The 21,062-nt window shown below is 55.2% G+C and overlaps 2 protein-coding genes across 3 annotated transcripts; one reads left to right on the top strand and one right to left on the bottom strand.

Moving 5' to 3' along the window:
* The first annotated feature begins 2,113 nt into the window (after positions 1 to 2,113).
* On the top strand, positions 2,114 to 4,133 carry FBXL15 (F-box and leucine rich repeat protein 15). The gene is made up of 3 exons (XM_030453149.1): positions 2,114 to 2,147; positions 2,613 to 2,863; positions 3,597 to 4,133. The coding sequence occupies exons 1-3, from the start codon at positions 2,114 to 2,116 to the stop codon at positions 4,131 to 4,133; spliced, it is 822 nt and encodes a 273-aa protein (XP_030309009.1).
* A 1,558-nt stretch (positions 4,134 to 5,691) lies between these two features.
* Positions 5,692 to 16,083, bottom strand: CUEDC2 (CUE domain containing 2). Of its 2 annotated transcripts, none has more exons than XM_030452922.1 (10): positions 15,986 to 16,078; positions 15,200 to 15,282; positions 11,106 to 11,203; positions 10,368 to 10,511; positions 10,005 to 10,066; positions 9,507 to 9,640; positions 8,534 to 8,704; positions 8,201 to 8,262; positions 6,534 to 6,594; positions 5,692 to 6,218 (listed from the first exon to the last, which is right to left on the bottom strand). In XM_030452922.1, exons 3-10 carry the CDS (start codon positions 11,177 to 11,179, stop codon positions 6,072 to 6,074), a joined length of 855 nt encoding a protein of 284 aa, XP_030308782.1. In that variant the 5' UTR covers positions 11,180 to 11,203; positions 15,200 to 15,282; positions 15,986 to 16,078; the 3' UTR covers positions 5,692 to 6,071. The 2 variants fall into 2 exon arrangements, with proteins under 2 accessions (XP_030308782.1, XP_030308783.1); XM_030452923.1 differs by having other exon boundaries at positions 6,022 to 6,218; positions 15,974 to 16,083.
* Positions 16,084 to 21,062: the final 4,979 nt, after the last annotated feature.

The following is a 21,062-nucleotide window of genomic DNA, read 5'->3' as shown; positions in this document are numbered from 1 at the left end:
CTGTGTCCCCAACCAGCCTCACCTGGAGCCTCCCCCTGCCCCAGCTCATAGGCTGGGGGATCCATTTAAGCTCAGACTGGGGCTGGGGGTCTCTGGCTGAACCCAGCTAACCCTCATGCTGGTCTGTGAGCTCGGATTTTCCCTGTAGGACTTCAGCACAGCCCTGTCAGTCAGGGCACTGTCAGTGCCTGTCAGTCCTAGGGCTGTGTCTGACCCTGGCTGCCCTCACTGGAAATGAGCTGGGGAGAGAGAGCCCTGCCTTGGCACAGGATATTGAAGGTAAGAGGTTCTCCTCCTCCTCCATGGGCAGGGCCAAGCTCGTGCAGGGACAAGCCAGTAAAAAGTTGAGATGCAACTCTGGCCAAAAAAGACATGCAGCTGGGTCTCACTGCTGCCTCTGCTATCCCAGTGCCTCCCAAGCTCCCTGTGGTACCCAGAGTCTCCCCGGGCTGGCTCTCCCTCAGCCCTGCTACCAGCAAGCTCCTGGGGAAGTGACTCAGCCAGCCTGGATGCACCAGAAGAAATGAAAACCACAAAGGGGTTGGTGTGGGAGCAGAGCAGGTCCCGTTTGCCAGCCCAGCACGTGTGTTGCTCGGGAAGGATAACAAGTAATCCCTTTGAGCAGGGACTGGACACAAGCTGGGGGCTCCCAGCCAGGTCTGTGCTGGCAGAGAAAGGCTCCAGCCAAGGCCAGATGTCCCTGAGTGTGCATTCCCTTGTCCCTGGTGTTCCCTCACCTCCCATCCAGACAAAAACCCCTGTTCCAGGAAGCCTCCTTGGAGCCAGCACCACTCCCAGGGTAATATCAAGGGGAGTCCCTGCCAGGTGCTGCACTTCCATTTCACAAGAGCAGGGTGAGCACGGGGCTGAGATCCCCAAAGGGTGAGATGAACCCTCCCAGCCCAGAAGCAGGGTCAGCTCTCCTGGAACTTTCAGTGCCCCGCTGCAGGGGAAGGAAAGGCTGTCCCAGGGCATGGATGGGGGCATTCTCAGCTCCTGGAGAAAACGGGAAATCCCTGCAAAGGAGACGAGCACTGTGCTAACCCCACGGGGCCCCTCGTGGGGCAGGTGGGTACCCCCAGAGGATGGGGCAAGAGGAGCTTTCCCCACATCACCCCCACGCTGGCAGGGAGTGAGCATCACGGTGCGTGGACAGGCGGTTCCTTTCCAGGGAATTTGGGAGCAGGGTTTGGGGTCTTGTCTGCTGCACATGTGGCTCTGCTCCTCTGCCAGGAGGACCTTTCCCTGGTGCCTGTTGCCAGCAGCTCGGTGTCACACCAGGTGGCAGGGCTGGGGTCCCCCAGGCAGGGGGGTGCAACGGGGGGGAACGCGCCCCAAAACCGGCAGCGGGGAGCAAAAAGAGTCCGTTCTCTTTCTGCAGTCGTTATGGCAACCGCAGCATCACCAGCAGCCACCGCCTCTTTCCGCAGGGGCTGCAGGCAGCCGGACGGACCCCCCGGGGCTACGGGGATAGGCGGGGCACGGGCGGGATGGGAGAAGTGTCCCGGTACCGGCGGAGGAGCGGGGCACAACGGCTGCGGGTCCGGTGTCAGAACCGTGAGCGGCAGGGACCGGCCGACACCGGGGGTCCTTCCGCTGCTGCAGAGGGGGAGGGGGTCTGGAGGGCCGGGACAGGGTAGGGGGGTGTCTGTCGGGTGTCGGGGCGGTGCCGTGGCTCACCAGCAGCGCCGGGTCCCGGTTGGGTCCCGGTTGGGTCCCGGTTGGGTCCCGGTTCCGCCTGGTGCTGAATGGACAGCGCCGCCGCGCGACCCCGCGCATGCGCCAGGCTCCCTTCCCCTCCCCCCCCCCACATGAGACCGGGAGCATCCGGTGGGGCTGGGACAACGACCGCGAGAACCGGGATGATGACACCGGGGCAGTGGGACGGGCGGTGTGCTCGGGGGAGCCGGTGCGCACGGGGGTAGCGGGGCCGGTGTCGGCGGCGTCCCTCCTCCGGGAGCCGCTGGGGCGGCAGCGCTGACGTGCCCGGTGCCCGGTGCCCGGTGCCCGGTGCCCGGTGCCCGGTGCCCGCTTGGGTGATGGGGGCGGGCCCGGGCCCGGGGGCGGGGCAAAGGGCGCGCGCCGGGGGCGGGGCGAGGCGAGGGGCAGCGGGATGGAGCGGGCAGGGGCGGCCCGGAGGGCGGCAGGTACCGGGAGGGCGGGCAGGTACCGGGAGGGGCGGCAGGTACCGGGAGGGGCGGCAGGTACCGGGAGGGGGGGCAGGTGCCGGGAGGGGGTGGCAGTACCGGGAGGGGGGTGGCAGGTACCGGGAGGGGGGCAGGTACCGGGAGGACAGCAGGGGTGGGGGGATAGGTACCGAGGGAAGAGGACCGGTGGGAGGCAAATACGGGGGGGGGGCAGGTTTCGGGAAAGGGAGGTACCGGGAGGGCGGAGGTACCGGAGAGGTACCGGAGGGGGTGTCGTGTCAAGGTGTGCGGGCCCCGGGGCAGGCCGGGGTGTTGGAGGAGCCTTTGGGGAGCCCCTCAGCTGAGCGGTGACCGGGCTGGCAGGAGGTGACGGGGCTGTCCCGGGGTGACGGGTGTGACCCGTGTGAGCGGTTCGCTGTAGGAGAGGTGTGTGAGTGTGTCGGTGTGTCTGTCTGTTCCCCCCAGAGGGCTGCCGCAGTGGCTGTGAGGTGGTTCAGCCTGGCTCTCCCCCTGGCCCCGCTCCCCGGCGTCCGATGATGAGTCTGACCCCTTCCAGGGGATGCCTCCTGGACCTGCCCTGGGAAGACATCCTGGTGCCACACATCCTCTGCCACCTGCCCCTGCAGCAGCTCCTCAGCCTGCAGAGGGTCAGCAGGGCCTTCCAGGCCCTCATCCAGCTCTACCTGGCCAACATGCGCTGCTTTGACTCAACACAGGTACTGGGGAGGGGCACAGGGGGCAGCACCTGCCCGGGAGCTCCGTGGGGAGGAGGAGGAGGATGGGTTCTGGTGGGGTTAATGGCTGGAAAGATGGGCTGGTGAGTCAGGGCCAGCAATGCCTCTGTCTGCAGCAAGAGGCTTGGGAGAAGGAGCCTGCAAGCTCCACCCAGAGCATTCCGGGGCACCGGCTGGCAGGAAGGGAAAAGCAGCTCTGGAGCAATGGGTTGTGCAAGAGGAGGGATGCCATGGGGGATTACTCCGTGCCTAGTCTCCAGGAAAGCTAGTGTACACTGCCTGGGATCTGGGGGAGACAGGAGTGGCTGGTGCTCTCTAAGGACACTGAGGGGTCTAAGAAAGGGGTTTTGGAGAGCAGAGGTGTGGAGCTCCTCACGAGTGTATAAATACAGGGGTGCTGATGGAGGATGGAGGAGCCAGGGCAGCTCCTGGCTTGTGCTGGTGGCCTTGGGATGAGGAGAGCCGATGGTGGGGTTTGCCTGGGATGAGGAGAGGGAGGGGGTTTGGTCACCATTGTCACAGTGGAGTGGAGAGGGAGAGGAGAGTCTGTGGGGGATCTGGAGAGGGGGTGTCTGTGGGGGGATCCGGAGAGGAGTGTCTGTGGGGGATCTGGAGAGGGGGTGTCTGTGGGGGATCGGAGAGGGGGTGTCTGTGGGGGATCTGGAGAGGGGGGTGGCTGTCTGTGGGGGATCTGTAAGGCCGTGGGGTGCCTCAGGCTTCCTTCGGGCTCCCCGTGCAGATCGGAGGCCTCCATCCCTCGGGCTGCTTTGTCAACCTGCTTGAAGGACAACGAAGTGCTGCAGCAGCTGTGCCTCCAGAACTGCTCCGAGTGGCTGACGACAGGGAGCTGCTCCCGGTCATCGGGCAGAACCAGCACCTGCAGCGGGGTCCAGCTGAAGGGCTGCGCCCAGCTGAGCCGCCACGCGCTGGTGGCCCTGTCCCTCAGCTGCCCCGGCCTCAGGCACCTCTCCCTGGCCCACTGCGAGTGGGGTGGACAGCCTGGCCCTGCGCAGCCTGGCCGACCCACTGCCCGGGGCTGCAGGCCCTGGACCTGACTGCCTGTCGCCAGCTGAAGGACGAGGCCATCTGCTACCTGTGCACAAGTGTGGAGGCCTCAAGTCCCTGTCCCTGGCTGTCAACGCCAACGTGGGCGACGCCGCCGTGGAGGAGATCGCCAGGTGCTGCCCCGAGCTGGAGCAACCTCGACCTCACGGGGTGTCTGCGGGTCAAGAATGACTCCATCAGGTACTGAGACTCCTGTGCTGGGGGGGGGAGCTGTGGTGGGGGGGAGAGATGGAGAGAAAATCAGGATGCTTGATGGCTGGAAGCAGGGAGAGCTCAGCCTGGGAGAGAAGCCGCTTGCAGGCCCTCCAGCAGAGGCTCTGTGCTACCAGCAGCAGAAAGTGCTGCATCACCTTGGAGGGGGTAGGTCTGGGGTCCAGCCACAGCCCTGGAGTTCCTCTCAGCCCCTGGGGTCCCAAAGCAGGGTGTGTGTGTGTGTGTGTGTGTGTGTGGCACAGCTGTGCACACCGGGGGTGCTGCTGGGGGCAAGCAGAGGGCGAGCAGTGCACTCAGGGGTCCCATCTTGCAACCTCCCTCTGCTCTTTCTTGCCAGGTCCTGGCTGAAGTACTGCCCAAGCTGCGGTCCCTGAAGGTGAGCACTGCCACAACGTGGCTGAATCCAGCCTGAGCATCCTCCGGAACCGGTGGGGTGGAACTGGAATGTGGAGCCCCCGCTGCAGAGGGCTCTGGTGCTTCTGCAGGACGTGGTTGGCTTCGCCCCTTTCATCAACCTCCAGATCTAGAGCTGCTGCTGATGGGGAAGGGGGGCCCCGAGGAGAGGCTGGGATCCCAGGAAGATGCCAGAGCTGGCTGCTGAGGAGAAGGGCAGAGGAAGAGGTGGTCCCCTTGGGGAGGCTGGCTGGGGCTCAGGCTTCCTCTGGGGCTGTTTAGCAGCCACAGGGTGTTTGTCAGGGGGCTTCCCCTTCAGGGACAGTGACTCCCTCTGCAGCAGGGTGTGGAGAGAGAGAGTGACCTGCAGGAACACCGTGGTGCTGAACAGGCCTTGGCCAGGCCGGCTAATAGGTAGGATTTATTATTATTTGTTGTATTTAAATCTCTAAGTGGCAGCTGTCCAGAGAGCAGGAGAGTGTTTGATGGGGGCTGTCCCCTTGGGGGTGTCTGCACCAGCAGAGCCAGGGGACAAGGCAGGCTGGCTGGAGCATCAAGGAGCAGAGCCACCAGTCCTCCTCCTGGGAGAGGGCAGGCCCCTGGGGTCTGGGAGGAGGGCAGGGAGCCCAGCTCCAGCCCGTGGCCACCAGCCAGCCTGGCACCTGAGGACAGGCACTGCCTCTGCCCAGGCTGAGGGCACGAGGTGGGAGTTGTTTTCAGGGGGAACGTGTTCCCAACTGCATTTCCAGGGAGAGGCAAACCCCAAAGCTAGCTGGGCTGTCACTGGAAGTGGCTGGTGGTTGCCATTTGTTTCCTCCAGCTTCTGATGTTATTGAGTAGTGCCCAGGCCAGCTCCTGTATCCTGCTGTGTCCTGTGGCTGGAGCTTTGGCACTCGGCAGTGGGGGGAATGGCAGGAGCCCCAAATGTGCTGTCTGCTGGAGGTTCTGGTGGCAAGGAAAGCCTAGCTCTGGTCTGGGGTTCAGCCTCATCCAGGGGGTGGTTAACCAAACAGCAGCCACATCTCCTGGTGAAGGTGATGAAGGGAGTGATTACTGGAAGAGAGGTTGTCCCTGCTCCTATCTGTGGCCCCAGGAGGGACTGGAGGTGACATGTCCTTAAAGCATGTGCATGCTCTGGCTGAACTACACACCAAATAATTTTTATTTAACACTGGCGTTCAACTTAAAGCAACTGTGCACACAGACTTGTAAAAAGCTTGCTGTAAAAGCACGAGCCACGTCTTGGATCTAAAAATGTCCCATGCAAGGAATAGCAGAGAATGCCCAGGCCCTGGGGAGCTACTGCCATGTGTCCTGGGGGCAGAGGGACAGGTACCCAAGGAGGGAAGGCTCCTCCTGGTCAGCCAGGTTAGCTGAGGAAGCTTAAAGCAGTGTGCTGGCTCCCAGGTTAGTTCCAGTTAGTGGCAGTGGAGCAGTCCCCTCATCCCTGGTGCCACGAGTCCATCTGGCCATGCTTGGCTGGCGAGGTGGAGGCTGAGGAGCAGGAGGACCTTGGCTGTCAGTGGAACTTGTATTTCCTGGCTGGTTTGAGGCTGATGTAGGTTCTCCTCATCTCCTGACTCTCGGGCTTCTTGATGTCTTTGTACCTCTCTCCCTTTGTGCTCACCACCTGGTTGTCGATGTAGCGGATCAGCTTCTTGGGAGCCTGCAGAGGAGAGACATTATCACTGAGAGGAGAGGCTGGGGTGGGCCATTTACCCATCCTCTGCTGGGCATCTCCACCAAAAGGCTCCAAAAGGCTGGAGGGAGCTGCCTGAGGGAGGGGGAGCAGGAGCCACGCTCCTCAGGACTGGCTGGGAGGAACTGACAGACCCTCAGCTCAGCTCGTCTTCCCTCTCTGCTGACTTGTGGGTGCTGTGAATGCTCCTGCCTCTGACCTGCCCCTTTACTTTTTGGGCTTGCAGCCTGAATTTTAACCCTGTGAGCCACAGGGCACTCAGGCTGCTGGGGCTGCTCTTACCTCTCTGGGGGGAGCTGGCCGGTGTGTTTTCTGATCGTCCGCACTGTCCACCATCATGTACCTGGAACACAAGAAGCCTTTAGAGACCCCTGCAATGGGCATTGCCTGGGGCTGTCCACAGCCTGGCTCCTTTCTCCTGGCTGGTTTGTAGCTCTGCAATGTGTCCTGTTTGCCCAGAGCACTCAAGTTCCTCTCTGGATGGAAAAGGGCAAGAAGAGTGTGAGAATCCAGCGGGATTCTCCTGGAGTAGCATCCTGGGCCAGACGTGAAGGGTATCTGAACCTCAGACTGCTGAGAACACTGACAGCCTGTGCAGAACTGAGAGAGGTGCCTGTGTCTGGTGTGCTATCCCCACTGGGGCTCCCTCTCAGCCTGAGCAGCCAAAGGGGACAGAGGTGAGGTTACAGGACCAAGCTGGCAGCTTCTGCCCCAAGGAGATGGTGTTCTTTCACATTCCACCTGCTACTTGACTATGAAACGGGTCTGTGCTGGAAGCAGCTTCAGAAAAGCATCACCTCATTCCCTGTGTGACCAAAACCATCAAGACCCAAGTGTTTGCTTGCTGTACTGCTGAATTACTACTCTTGAGACTTTGGTGCTGGTTTAGAAGGTGGACAGCACAGCTGACCACGACTTCTCCCTCTGTACTTAGTCTAGTTGCTCCTGTGTATCTTCAGCTATGGTGATCTGCTCTCTGTACCTGTGCTCCAGTGATGTTCAAAGTACAGGATGTTGCCAAAATGCCATTAAAGTGAAGTTCCCAGAAACATACCTATCAGCTGCTGCTTTTTCTGTTCCCTTACTGTCACTCTGAGACCAGCCTGCACAGGAGACTGGCGAGGACAGGGGCTGCTAGTTCTGCCTGGATTGCTGTTCTGCCTTGCTTTATTTTCCCATCCCAGTGGCTGGTTACTCTGTCACTGGGGAGGATGTAAAGTGGTGGGAAAGATGTGGCTGGATAGACATGTGGAGTCTGCATGCCTGCAGGAGGACACTCATGAAAGCTGAGACCTTCAAGCAGATCGATGAGACCACAGCGTGGGTTCCACTGAGAATTAAATGCTTTTGGAAACAAATAACAGTAAACCAACCTAAAGCCATTTTCATTCACCAGAAGCCCATAGGGGGACTTCAGAGAGGTTTCTTTAAATGCATTGAATTCACACCTTTGGCAGCTGAGATTCAATCTTCCCAGTGTTGCTGTACAGGCAGTCTCTTAAGGACATCTTCAGTCTTGTTTGGATTGCCTCCAAGGATGGGGGTATGAATGAGCTGCTGTAGCCCTACCAGTCCCCAGGTGTTACCTGAGCTGCAGCACGATGTTTGTGCCTTGAACTTTTAACTGGGAGCTCAGCTAGCAGTGCTGTGCCTTACACTGTACCTGTGGGAGGCTGAAACCCCACACAAAGCATGTGCTGTGACCCAGCTGGTGAAGGTAGCCTGTTCCTGAGCCAGAGCTCTAAAAGAAACCCAAACCAGTTTTTTGTTGGTTTTTTCCCCCACCTAATGACTGTATTTGTGCTTAGATGTGTTCAGCCATACCCCGATCAGCTGCATGGCATCCTTTCTACGCCTTGTACACCCCAAGTTCTTTATACACATTGTCAGTCTGACCTTCCCCAAACTGCTTCTTCTGCTGGGAGCAGAGGCAGGGGCTGGGTACTCACTTCTGTAGGATAACCTGCTTCAGTTCCTCGTGGTTGGGTGCTCTGCGGGGCCGTGCCAGTTCCTGGGAGGAGATAAGGCAGGGGTGTGAGTAGAGTTTGCCCCCTGCTCTGTTCCAGCCCCCGTGGGGAGCAGGGTGCTGGCCCAGCCTGAACTCAGCCAAGGAGGAGAGAGGGGGAAGTGGCTCTGGTGATCCCCTTGGCTCATGGCACAAAGTTTCTGGGCTCAAAGCTTCTGCCTGCAGCAGACAGCAAGGACACTTTTTATTTTTTTTTTTGTGTCCCTGAGCTCTGCTCTGCTCCTCAGCTTCCTGCCCCCCAGTCAGGGTACAGTACCTTCGTGCTTGCACCTCCTGGGCCAATTTCCACCTTCTCCTCCACAATTAACTGCACTGCCTCCTCCAAATTCCCCAAGGCCATGCCAAGGGCCTTCTCTGCCTGGCTCACGGTGCAGGCTGGGAACATCTCCAGGAGCAGCTCCACCCCACCCTTGGAATCATCACCTTCCTGGTGGGAGCAAGAGACAGAGGTAAGATGGTGAATGTAGAAAGGAGGGGGCTGTTGAAAAGGGTCTTCAAAAACCTCTCTGGTTTTACATTGTCAGGAAATTCAGCTTGCCCTTAGCTGAAAGCTCACTCCCCTTGCAGTCACAGTTAAACCCCACTCCTGAAGCTAGCAGGGGACACTGAGCTTTCCAAGGACAAAGCACCACTCTCCCTTAATCTCTTTGCCCTGGATCTCAACCTTCCTCAAGGTCAGGCTGCTGTGAAGTGGGTCCTGTGTGTGTGTGTGTGAAGGGAGGCAGGAGGGGTCTTGGGAGGGGGTGCAGTGCCTGTAGCACGGGTCATGCTGGGTGAGGACTGCTGGGTCAGCGAGTCAGGACTGGGCAGCTCAGAGCATGGGTCACTCAGGGTGGGAGCAGTGTCTTTGGGAGTGACAGCCCATACCTGTGCAGATGGTGTGTGAGAGCTGGGGAGTCAGGGAAGGGGGTGGAGCAGGGTGGGGTTCGGTGAGTGCTGCAGAGCGTCCTCGAGGTTATGATGTGGGATCTCCCAGGGCACTGGGATGGGTGCTCTGGGAAGGCTGAGCCAGACTGATGGCTCATGCTGTTCTCTCAGTGCATAATTTCCTTTTTTTCCACTTGCTAATGCAGTCTTGCTCAGGGCATACACTGGAGATCACAGACACCAGAGATGCTGTGTCACAGCCTGTGCTGTGGTTCCTTTCGGAGCCAGGAGGTGCCCTTGGGTGGTGCTGGGAGCTGGGTGACTGACTCCAGTGCTCCTGCTCCTCTGCAGGGTGCTCATACCTGAGCCCTGGCTCCATCTGTTGCAGAGCACAGCCTCTCCCCATTCCAGCCTTCAGCTCCAGCCTCCTGGCTTTCAGTCAGCTCTTCAGAGGGTGCTTCACTCCCACTTCCCACAGCCTTTTGGTCACGTTTTTCTTAAAGACACAGAGATATCTCCTGAGAAACAGCCCCACAAAGACTAGAGTCCTGTGCTTTCTGGAGGCATTAGGTTGCTAGTACTGCACCATGTACCCAAGCAAATCCCTTCAGTGACCAGCATGGGAAGCACTGCTGCTCCTCCTGCCCTCACACAGGGCAGCTCCCATCTGTTGATACCAAAACCTGACTGAACAGTAAAAAAACAAACCATTTGTTAACCAAGTCAGGCTACTACCCTGTGAGATCCTCTCTGTGGCAAACAGAGCTGTCTTTTAGCCCCTGACACTGCTCAACTCCAAACACTAAGCCTGAAAAATATGTGCAGAAAATACCTTCTTGTGCTGAAATTGTCTAACTCACCTTTGCTGCGAGCTTCCCCGAGCCTCTCTGAGAGGGAGAACATCATCTCACAAACATCCCCACTGCAAGAGACAGAACCTGCATTATTAGCATGAAGAATAAAAGCATCTGTCTATCCTGCTTGGCTAGCTCTTTACAGAAAGATAAGGCTTAATGGGAAGACCAGTAAAACAAAACTGGTACTTCAAATCACCAAGGAGGTACTTGTACAAACTGTACTGGGATTAGCAGTTGTGTCTTCATCAGAATGGCAAAGGTTTGGTACCAATATATCCTCCACTGGGCACAACAAAAGAATTCCTGGTACTGAAGGGGCGTGGGTCTGGGTGTGGTGTGCAGACACAAAGCAGAACATTCACCTACCTGGGGATTTCTGCAAAACCAGGGATATATGCCTCCATCATTTCCACAAAGGTGTCCATGTCAAAGGTCTCCTCAGAGGCCTCTGGCAAGCCCAGCTCTTCCAGGACACCCGTGATGTAAGAGAAGAAAACATCATCCATCCCACTGGAGAGAGAACACAGGACATGGAAGCAGGGACAACAGGACCATTTTTTTAATGCATTTTCCCCACCCCCATTCCCTGTAACCTGTCTTTCTAACAGAGCAGCAGCAGGACCTCTATGAATTGTGTCCCATGGGCAGATCTCATCAATAAGGTCAGTGGTGGAGTGGGAAGCATTTCTGGATAAAATACTGTTTGCAAACCCAGCTGCTGTGCTGTAGCCTCAAGGTGGCTGTATCTGTGCATGCAGGCAGAGTTCAGGATGGGGAGAGCCCTGCCATAACATTATGCTGCTCAGCAAGCCCTTTGGGAGCACTGTGGAATGAAGGGAATCCCACATTCTCATGTGTATTACTAGGCAGGAAATTAATCATCCTGGTCGTCAGAGAGATGTCACTGCTGGACTGAGGTGCTAAGTGATGGATGCTCAAACATCCACATCAGAGCTGTGCAAATTACCTGCATCCTGGCTTCCACTTGAGCAAAAGCAACACAAAGAGCAGGAAAGCTACAGAGTTCAGTACAAGGTGCAGAGGGACAATTAAAGCAGGGTTCAGACTAGAAGGGTGATACTGGATCCTCCTATCTCAGCTTACCTGAGGTCTGCTGCAGGGATGTGGGACTGGATGAAGCATGTCAGCGTGTCTCGAATGATTCTTTCAAGCTCCATGTCTCTAACCCTGTTTTTTTTTCTCTTAAAAAGAGGAGGAAAAAGAAAAGCCCATGTAATTTCAAAGGCAAGAAGTAGATGGATATATCGACCAGATCACAAGGTAGGCACGCTGTAGCCAAGTGTCCTCTTCCCATCAGAACAATTCACAAGCTCCCCCAACGTGTTCTGCCATCCCTGGGTATCAGCAGGCAGAGATATCCAGGGGAACACCATCCCAAAGCAGCTCAGTGTCCTGGGCCTCTCCTGCTCCTGAGGATGCTGGCAGCACACAGCTTTTCTGAATGTTTAAAATGTCCCCTCCAAGCAGCAAAGCTGGAAATGCAGATGTGTGGAGCTGCAGGACCCCAGAGACACTCCCTGAGCTGGAATGCAGGGAAGGGGTGGGCCTCCCAGTTAAGAGCACTGATGCCTGGGCTGGGGAGCTGGTGGGAGGAATGGTAATGCCTCCTGAAGAAAGGCCAACCTAGAGGGTATTTCACAGGGAAATACCAAGCAGGGCACAGACAACTGGTCCACCAGCCAAAATATCAAAGGTCTCCAGGTCAGGCACGGATTGCCAGTGGAATCCTGCCCAACAGGAGGCTGTTGTTGTGCTGGGTCAATGGGCCATTCTGCAGTCCATGCAGCTGCAACAAGGGGTGCTTGATAACCCCAAACTCAGGGGCGTGCTAAGAATCACAGAGCTCCTACAGAAGCAGTGGCAGAAGGAGGCTGCCCACAGCCCTCCTTCAGCTATTGGTACTGGGCCTGAATGAGGCAGAGAAAAGCTGTTCCTTCACCATCCCTTCTCCCTGGGGCTTACAGAGCTGCTGGGTGGACAAGTGCCTGGTGTCAGTGCTGAGTTCTTCCAAAGGAAGGAGACCTGCACAGAGAGAAACTGGTGCAGTGCTTGGCCAGAGAGCTTCCAAAGGTCACCCCAGTCCCAGCAGTGCAGCTTCCCCATCCCCAGCCACACCAGGACCTGACCAGGTCTGTTTGACACACAGCTCACGGAGCAGCCAAGTGCCCTGCCAAGAGACAATCCCCCTGTTCCCATGGGAATCAAAAAGAGCTTGGCATGTCCCCAGGTGAGACTGACAGAGCCACCAGGATATAAACAAAACCACCCCCTGCAGCACTCAGCCCTGCTCCTGTTTCTCTCCTGGGGAAAGGAAGAGTGAGTTAATGCCATGCCACTCTGTCACCAACATACCTGAACTCAAACAGAGCACCTGCAGAAACAGCCAGAGGAAGGCCCCAGCAGGAACCATCATTTGTTTGCTCTTCCTGCCTTCAGCTAAAATATTTCTTTGCCTCTTGTAATTTCTGACAACCAGCAGGCACCCCGGATTGGCAAGTGCACGAAAAGCAATTTCCTTATTTTGCAGAAATTAGGGACGGGGGGGTCAACACACAGCAGGTAAAATGTTCTTACTACAGTCACCACTACTGAGGAGAATGGTTATTTCCTTCTTACTCAGTCTGCACAACATCCTGGGAACTGGAAGTCTAACAGATTTTGTCCATTTCCATGAAGCAGGCCAATATTCTCTGTGAGATAAGGGTAACCAGTAACAACTCCTGACAACCCCATTACCTAAACAACAGAGCACAATTCACCATCCAAAAGACACTTTTGTGAGCTCCACAAATTAGCTGCTGGTAATTTATTCTGATCAACTGGACAGGCAGAGTTGTTCATCTCCTTAATCAAAGCACCCGTGGCAAGCACCAGGCTGGGACAAGAGAAACTCAGCAAAAAACATCGTTCAGCAACAGGAATATCATAGCTGTATCCAGCCACTAACTGCTCTGGGATCCATCCCCTGACCTCTGGCAGCACCAGAAATGCTGGTGTGAAGTGTTTGAAAATATTCAGGTATTTTCCTGGGAGTTATCAGAACAAGAGCTATTTCCTTGTGTCTGTGAGAGGAGAGAGGGCAGTGGGTTTCAGTTCTCTCTGGCATCTCAGACAGATTATCAGAGTATAAATTCTCTCTGGCATCTCAGACAAACCCAGCACACTGGGATTTAAGCTTGACATCCAGAGAAGGCAAGCTTGCCACCCTTAGCCTGTCTTTGAAGGAAGGAAACCTATCAAATGCCAGAGGCACAGCCTTACAGGGAAGGACAGGAAGCCACTCAGTGATCCAGGGTTTCTCCAGGGGTCAGACATCACCCTCTCACCTGAGGAGCCCATCTCCCTTTCTGTAAAACCAGAGGCACCAAGAGAGAGAAATGCATTTGCATTTAATTACTGATTGCCATGGGGGAAGAGATTTTATTCTCAGGTAAGCAGTCCTTACAAAACATAACATTAGGGGGATCTGCAGTGTACAGTGGCCCTGGCTCAGTGAGGTTTGTGGAAGACAAGTCCTGAAGGTCCTCTGGCCTCTCAGGTTTGGTATTTTCTTGAAAGAAGAGGGAGCTGATCAGCAACCTTCAGCAACCTACATACAAACATTTAGAACTGGATTATTCAAGGAATAGACTGATGTTGCTGCACATTCCTCCCCACACAGCCAGCTCCAGAATCACCTAACTCAGGACACCACAGCACCTTCACCTGAAATGCCACTTCTTTTCTAGTGATGACCTGCACTAGTTAAGGGGGAGATTCACCAGAAGGGCTTAATCCTGTGTGCACAGTCTTGTGCTGGGGTGATTTACAATGCACAGAACGCTCTGAAACCCCTAAGGCAGGAGAAATCACCCTCCTGAGAGCTCAGTTCTACTGAAAGGGCATTACCACTGTTTTCAACTTCCAGCCATCACTGCAGTGTGGATTCTCAGATCACTTTGGTGGCTGCCAGCTGATTCCAATCTATCTGTGAGAGCTGCCCTGCATTTCTTGCCATCACACCCTGGGCTCTGCTGAACACATTGCACAGAATCTATTTTTTAAAACATGCAGCCAAGAGTATTGCTATTGCTCCACCCTCCACTAGAGCTTCAAATCACAGCCCTTGGAAATCCTTGTCATTTTTCAGAGTCTTGGAACACCAGGGTTTATTATTACAGTGTGAGCAGTGGAGAGCTGTGTGTCACCTCATGGGACAGGCTTGGTTTGAAACACCAGGAGTGCTTACTCGACCCACACAGGACGTGGATCCACAGGATTTGCATGGCATTTGTATTTCCTCACCTCAGGCAGAGAAGTGGGATCAGATCTCACATGGGAATGTGAAAACAATTCATTTTCAGTACCAGACACTTTGGCCAGCAGCTCAGCAGAGCTTGCCACCCTGCTGTCTGTCTGATGAGCCCGGGGACCTCCATCACCCTGCATTTTCCTTCCTGACACGTGAAAGTCAAATTTATAAAACAGCTGCAGAAATAATACCCTAAAAAGAAAGGGTGAAACTGAATGCTTGCACACAGCTAGGTCCCTTCTGAAGGCTTTTTCACCTCAAACTTCAGTAGTCACTCTCCAGTGACCGATGGGATGGGAATGACTGGTTGTGCCTTGGACTTCATATGAACCAGACTTGAGGAGAGCACTTGAGGAGATGTCTCTGGGTGAAGAGGAACTGCTATTCGGGTGTATATCAGCTTTTATGAGATCGTAAATTAGCCTACCAGTCACTGGAGGTTTCTGCAGGTGGCAGGAGGTGGGTTTTGTACCCCTGGGACATTTCTCAGGACAGAAAATTTGGGTAAACCTGCCCTGCAGACCAGCAGGACAGAGTGAGCTGCACCCCTGTTCCACTGAGCTGCTTTTACCTCCTGAAACTTTTGCAAGCTTAAAAAAACAACCAAATACTTTCCAGGCTGAGCAACAGATGTAATTTCAGTGCTTCCATTTCTTGCTCTGCTTGCTGGAGCAGCCCCTGGGAGGACTCCCGTGCAGGGCTGCAGTGTGACAGCAGCCTGGGTTACTCTGCAGGGTCACACAATTAGCAGTTTAATGGTGTAACAACATCCAAACCAGGCTTTGGGGCCTCTCTGCCAGCACCAGGAGACCCTCAGCCCCGTGGGCAGCCGTGTCCCTGCCCCCACGGGTGAAGCTGCCCCCGTGGGTGCTCTGCCCTCCCTTACCTGAGCAGGGTGCTCACCGCTCCCGTCAGTGCCTGCGGAGGAGGGGTCGGCCCATGCTGAGCCCCAGGCACCACCGAGGAACCCTGCAGGGGAGGGGAAAGCTGGGTTAGCTGGGCCGAACCAAACCGAACCGAACCTGCGCCCCATGCCTTTGTGCCGCACACCCCCGGCGCTGCCCGGGGAACCCCCCGTGGGGCGATGCCTTCGGGGGGACTCAGCGTGATCCCCGATGGAGGTCCCACACTCACAGCCCCAACCCCTGCCCGCCTCTCCCGGCACCGACCCGGTCCGGTGGGTCGGGGCACAGCGCCCGGGCCGGCACCGTGCTGACCCCTGCACCCGCACCCACCGGGCCGCTTCGTTGATTTCCACGGTACCTGTGTCCCGTCCCGTTCCGTGCCCCCCCAGGAGCCTGGACCCGGCTCCGCGCCCCGGTGGTACCGGCAGGATCGGGCCTCGGGATGCCCGGCACCATCCCGGGGAGCGGGGCAGCCCCTCCGCCTCCCCCGCCGCCATTCCCGCCACATCGCGGCCTGCACCCCGCAGCCTCCCCCCATCACCCCCTGTCCCCCTTCCCTCCCTCTCTCCCGGCTCCGCTCCCTCTCCCCGCGCCCCGGTTCTCCGGCGCCGCCGCCGAGACCCCGCCCGCCATGGTGCCGGGGGGCTGCGGGACGGGCCCGGCGGCGGTGGCGGTGGGGGGAGCGGTGGGGGTGCCGGTAGGGGTGGGGGTGCCGGTACCGGTACCGAGGGGGGGGGGGGAGGGGGTGCCGGTACCGGGGGGGTCACCTGATGTCCCGCGCGCCCCCGCCGCAGGTCCCGCGCGGCGGGGTTGAACGCGTCACGTGTCCGTCAGCCATAGAGAGGAGCGGGAGGGTTGTACAGAGCGGCCCGGGCCCCGCCCCGCCATGTTGGGTGTGGGCGGCAGCGGGTACCGCCTCACAGCCCCGAGACACCACACCCGGAACAGTACACCCGGAACAGCACACCCAGAACAGCACACCCAGAACAGTACACCCAAAACACCCCTCCAAAAACACCCCATCCAAAACACCCCGCCCAAAACGGGGCACCCCCGCAGTCACACCCGGGGGACAGGCCCCAGGGAAGCCTCCTCCCTGCCCAGTGCCTGTGCCGGGCCGGGTCAGGGCTGGGGACGCTCCCCCGTGACAAAGGTCTCGGCAGGCCCAGGGGCGGCCTCAGGGGCTTCTGCTCCACCCCGAGCAGCTCAGGGCTGCGCTGTGGGCGTTTGGATCTCCGGGAGGGCCTCTGGCTCTTCCCAGCAGGGACAAGGCCCTCGGGCTTCGGCCCTGCTGCGGTGCCCGTGTCAGGTGAGCAGCACGGCGGTGTGCGGGGGGGTGACATGACAGTGAGACAGGGGGGTGACAGTGAGACAGGGGGTGACAGTGACAGTGAGACGGGGTGCTTCCCGGGGCAGGTTTGGGGATGTCCTCCTGGCCTGGCCGGTCAGGTGCTGCTCCAGTAATCCCTTGGCGTGGCTGCAGGCTGAGTCAGGCTCCTGGGGCAGGCAGAGCTGAATGCCAGAGCCCTGAGCCCCAGCCTGACACCCCTGGGCAGCACCACGGCTCACACTCACTCACACACTCACTCACACACTCACTCACACACTCACTCACACACTCACTCCAGTGGCAGTACCAGAGGAGCCTGTTCCCATGGTTTATTTCTGTTTAAATGTTTAGCCATCCCTGCCTTGGCGTTTTGCATTGTATTCACTGCCTTTGAATCCTGCTTTGGGTGGTTTTTCACTGCACTTACCCATAACGAGAGCTCAAACTGCCCAGCTGTGCTGTGTGTGCTGCCTGCCCCCTGAGCTGTGGGAAATAGTTTGAAAATCCCCCAGAAAGCCTCTGATGTCTAAGATGGGGTTCAACTTGCATTGGAACCCCACTCCATGGTGACTGCAGCAGCTCCTGGGACATGGTGGAAATGGGAGAACAATGCAGGGAAGCAGAGGGGAATTCTTTAAGGATATAAAGCAGCACGTGTAAAGCCCAGAAATTAATCTTTGGGAGAAATAATTGCAGTTACCTCGTCTGACTTAACTCCCCTCATCAGTTCTTGACTGAACTAGAAGAGAACTTTATAAACTAATTTGCATTGTGAGGCAGTGTGAAGTTCTGACAGCTTTTTCCATGGGTGGCACCCTGTTTGTCAGCAGAATTTAAGGAATTACTTGTTTTGCCTCAGTCTGCTCTGTAATTTCCTTGGCTTGCTGGGAAACCTTGGGGGCCACGAGAAATCCTGAGAGTTCTCAGATGCCATCAGTTCAGACAATCTCAGTCCTATGACTTATAAACCACGGGTTTCAGAACAACAGGAGACAGGAGCTCTGTTTATTTTTTTTTTTTTTTTTCTACTACAAATACTTTAAAACTGACCACCAGGCTGGCTGAGGATGAGGGCAGCCAAAACCTGAGGAAGTTAAAATGCCACTGAAATTCTTCTGCAATTACTTAGAGTCCTGTCTCTTAGTGTGCTGTGCTGCAGTTTGATATTCACCTCCCCACCTTACTCTAGCCCAAAAGGATTCCTTTTTATTTATTTTTTTTTTCCATTTTACACTAATGGAAGGTGAGCAGTCTTGCAGTGCTGGTAACAGACACTGGAACAATAATAGCTCCCCAGTTTAAGGTTAAATTCAGCAGGTTTTGAGCTGAAACTGCCCAGGGGCTGCCTGTACAAACACTGAAAACACACCTTTCACTGAGGGCCCAGGAGGAAGGGAGACACAACACAGGGAATTGTTCTTGGAGAGCCCTTCCACTTGTCAGTCAGAGGCTGCTGTGAAGCAGGGAGCTCACACACCATCTAATTATTTGATGGGATTCATGCTCTTTCACAAAGGTGATGAATAATGCAAGTGTGTTGAATAAACCAGAGGAAAATCATTCCCTCTCCAGGTTATTATTAACTTGTTGTATAACATGCTTGGAGTAAGTTTGTTCTCTGGCATTTGAATATGGGAATCAAGGATATTTGTATGTGAGCAATTTTTACTGTTACCCAGGCTTCTCTTTTATCTTTGAACTGGAACTGGGGAACAAAAAAAAAAATATTGTATTTTCTACCTGGTTTTGCCCCCTGCTTAATGCATCTTCCCTGCAGTGGGTATTCTGTTTTGTCTGCTCTGGCTACATGAGGCTGCAGTGATGGGGCTTAATCAGAAGAGAGGGAGTGTTTTTGATATTCTGGATCTATTTTTTTTTCTTTTTTTTTTTTTTCTACTTAATTCCATCACATGTTCCTACGTGTCCTTGAGACTGTCCAAAATGTTTTGTTGTCAAGGTTAGAATATCAGTGCATTGCTTTAACTTTTGTCCACTGCTTTTATTCTTACCCAACCACGCTGCGTTTTGGGTGATTTGTCTTCAGTCCTCTACAGAGACCCAGTTTTGCAATTTGGAATAAATGTATTTTGAGAACAAAGCCTTTTTTTTTTTGTTTGCTCTTTAACCAGTGATGAGTGTTCATTCCCAGAGCCTTACAGAAATGTTTCTGTACACCCCTCGGAAGTGCAGACCTCTCCCGGATCTTCTGCTCTAACCAAAGGAGACAACAACTCTCCAATGCCATTTTTTTCCAGGAACTCGGACGGGTTGGTGCTTTTCAGGACAAGTATCAAGCCTGGGGTCCTGGAGCCCTCTGCTGGGTGTGAGACAGAAGGCAGGCAGGGAAAGGTGAAGTCAGAGCTCTGAAGATGTTGCCCTGCTCGTGTTCTTCACAGGTGTGTTTCATTTGACAAACAAAAGATGATTCTTCTGGTCGCACCTGGGAAACCTCACGTCGGAATGCCAGAGTCTGAGAGGCAAATTACTCTGCAGCTCCAGGTGACGATTGGTTTGAACCTTTTGGTCTTTTCTGTGGTAACAGGAAAGCTCCATGTGAATATTGATCTGGCTGGCCATCCTTTGCCTCCTCTGATTTACTGCTCCCTGTGCATCTTTTCACAGTTACAGAGGTCAAAAATTTCTGAGGTCTGAGTGAAGAATGAATCTGTTTCATTCCTGTATTGTGGCTTTTTTAGTGTTGCATAAAACTTCTGTTGGTGGCAGGGAAATGAGCACGTCATCTACAAATAAACAGTGAATTGTGTGAATAATGAGTAGATGAATAGCTTTTCATCTTTCTGTCAAGGAACTCACTGTGCTTTACGTTTGTGTCTTATAATTTGGTTATTTATTTCTGGGGCACAGAAAGGTGACATAGATACTTCCTAAAGTCTCAGTATGAGTGTGGCAGAGCCAGAAAAAGGAACCAGGAATTTGTGTTCCCTGACTCATCCTACAGTGAGAAGGATGTCACTTGGGAGCATTTTTCAGGGTGTGGAAAAAACCCCACAATTATTGGGGAAAAGAGGTTTTTTTCAGTCCCCAGTTACAAGAAAGGTACTCTGTAAGGGGGCAGGGTTTCTGGAGCTGCTCCTTCAACCTGTCCCACCAAGAAGATGATGCTGAAGACGTTTTGTTCTGCAAAGGCCCTCGATGGTGATGTGCTTAAGCCACTGGGAGAAGGAATTTGACAGTCTGCCATTGCCTGCACAAGAGGAACTTCCCAGCTGGCAGTGTCAGGCAGGTCCCACAGCTAGGAGGAGCCTTTGGGCTGCTGAGGATGTCCTGTGAGCTCTGCCCTGGACACCTTCCCTCTGCCCCTTCTGCCTCAGCCTGTGGCACTCGGGGCTTCTTTATTTTCTGGCAAGAGTGATACAGGGCTGACTTTGCAGCTGGAGAGGATCAGAACATGGCTTAAGCACCCTGTCCTACTGCTGCATCTCATTTTTTCTGTTTGGATGTAATGGGAAAAATGTGACTGTTTCTGTGCTGGAAAGAGCTCAGGACACTTGGGTTGTGATCCTCCCCCTGTCTTCAGGCAGTATTCTCATTTCACAGATGGGCCAAGGGAACCAAGCAAGAGTTGACCTTCTCTTCTGAAAACACTTTGAGAAAAGTGTTAAAACCCTGCAGTCCTATAGCATTGTGTAGCTTTGCTTTGATGTACACAACCACTTCATCTCAGGCAGGCTGAGAAGAGGAAGCACACTCAGCTGGGATAATGTACCTGCCTGCAGAGTGTTCTGATTAGATTACACACCATAAAATTATCCCTGAGTAAATCATGTAATAATAAAAAAAAAACTTTAAAAAAAGGATGCTGCCTTCAAGGGTTCCCTCAAGAGCTGCAGGCAATTTGTGTCTTTTGGATTCTGATGTTTGGATAGAATTCCCTGGATGTGCATTCAGTTCCTTGTCCTCTTCTGATGCCCTGCTCCTGGAGGCTCCTGCTTTTTGGATTTAACATGGAAGAAGAGAGGAAATGAGTCTGAACACTTAGGAGACAAATTAATTCTGAGCAGCAGCAAACTGAAGTTTCAGCATCTGAGAGAGAGCAGGGGCTTCAAGGAGACCCTTAGGAAAAACCCCTGTGACCAGTGCCCTGGGGAAGGGGATGCTGTTCACAGAGCTCCCATCTTCTGCTTTGGGATGGCTGGAAATTACCCCCTGCATCCAGCCCAGCTGGGACAATTAACTCCCCCCTTAATTGTCCTGATTGCTTTCACCGGGGCCAATTAACCCCCGGTGCAAATGAGCCTCTGCTGCTTTCTCTTGCTGCCCCTGGGTTTTGGGAAGCAGGGGGAGTTGTGGGGTGTCGGTGAGGAGCAGAGCAGCAGCCCAGCACTAGGTGCCACTCTGGGGCCGCAGGAGCAGCTCTGCAGCATCCCGGGATCCCGCGGCCACCAGAGCCATGGATGGGGACAGCCAGACAGAAAGGTGAACCAGGGGCCAGCGGTGGCGGATTCAGCGAGCCGGGACCAGCAGCAGGTGCTGGGGATGGGAACCGAACCGGC

Source organism: Calypte anna, chromosome 6, assembly GCF_003957555.1.
Source record: "Calypte anna isolate BGI_N300 chromosome 6, bCalAnn1_v1.p, whole genome shotgun sequence".
In the NCBI taxonomy this organism is placed as follows: Eukaryota; Metazoa; Chordata; class Aves; order Apodiformes; family Trochilidae; genus Calypte; species Calypte anna.
Note: the sequence above shows the minus strand (reverse complement) of the source record. Positions and strands in the feature narration are given on the sequence as shown.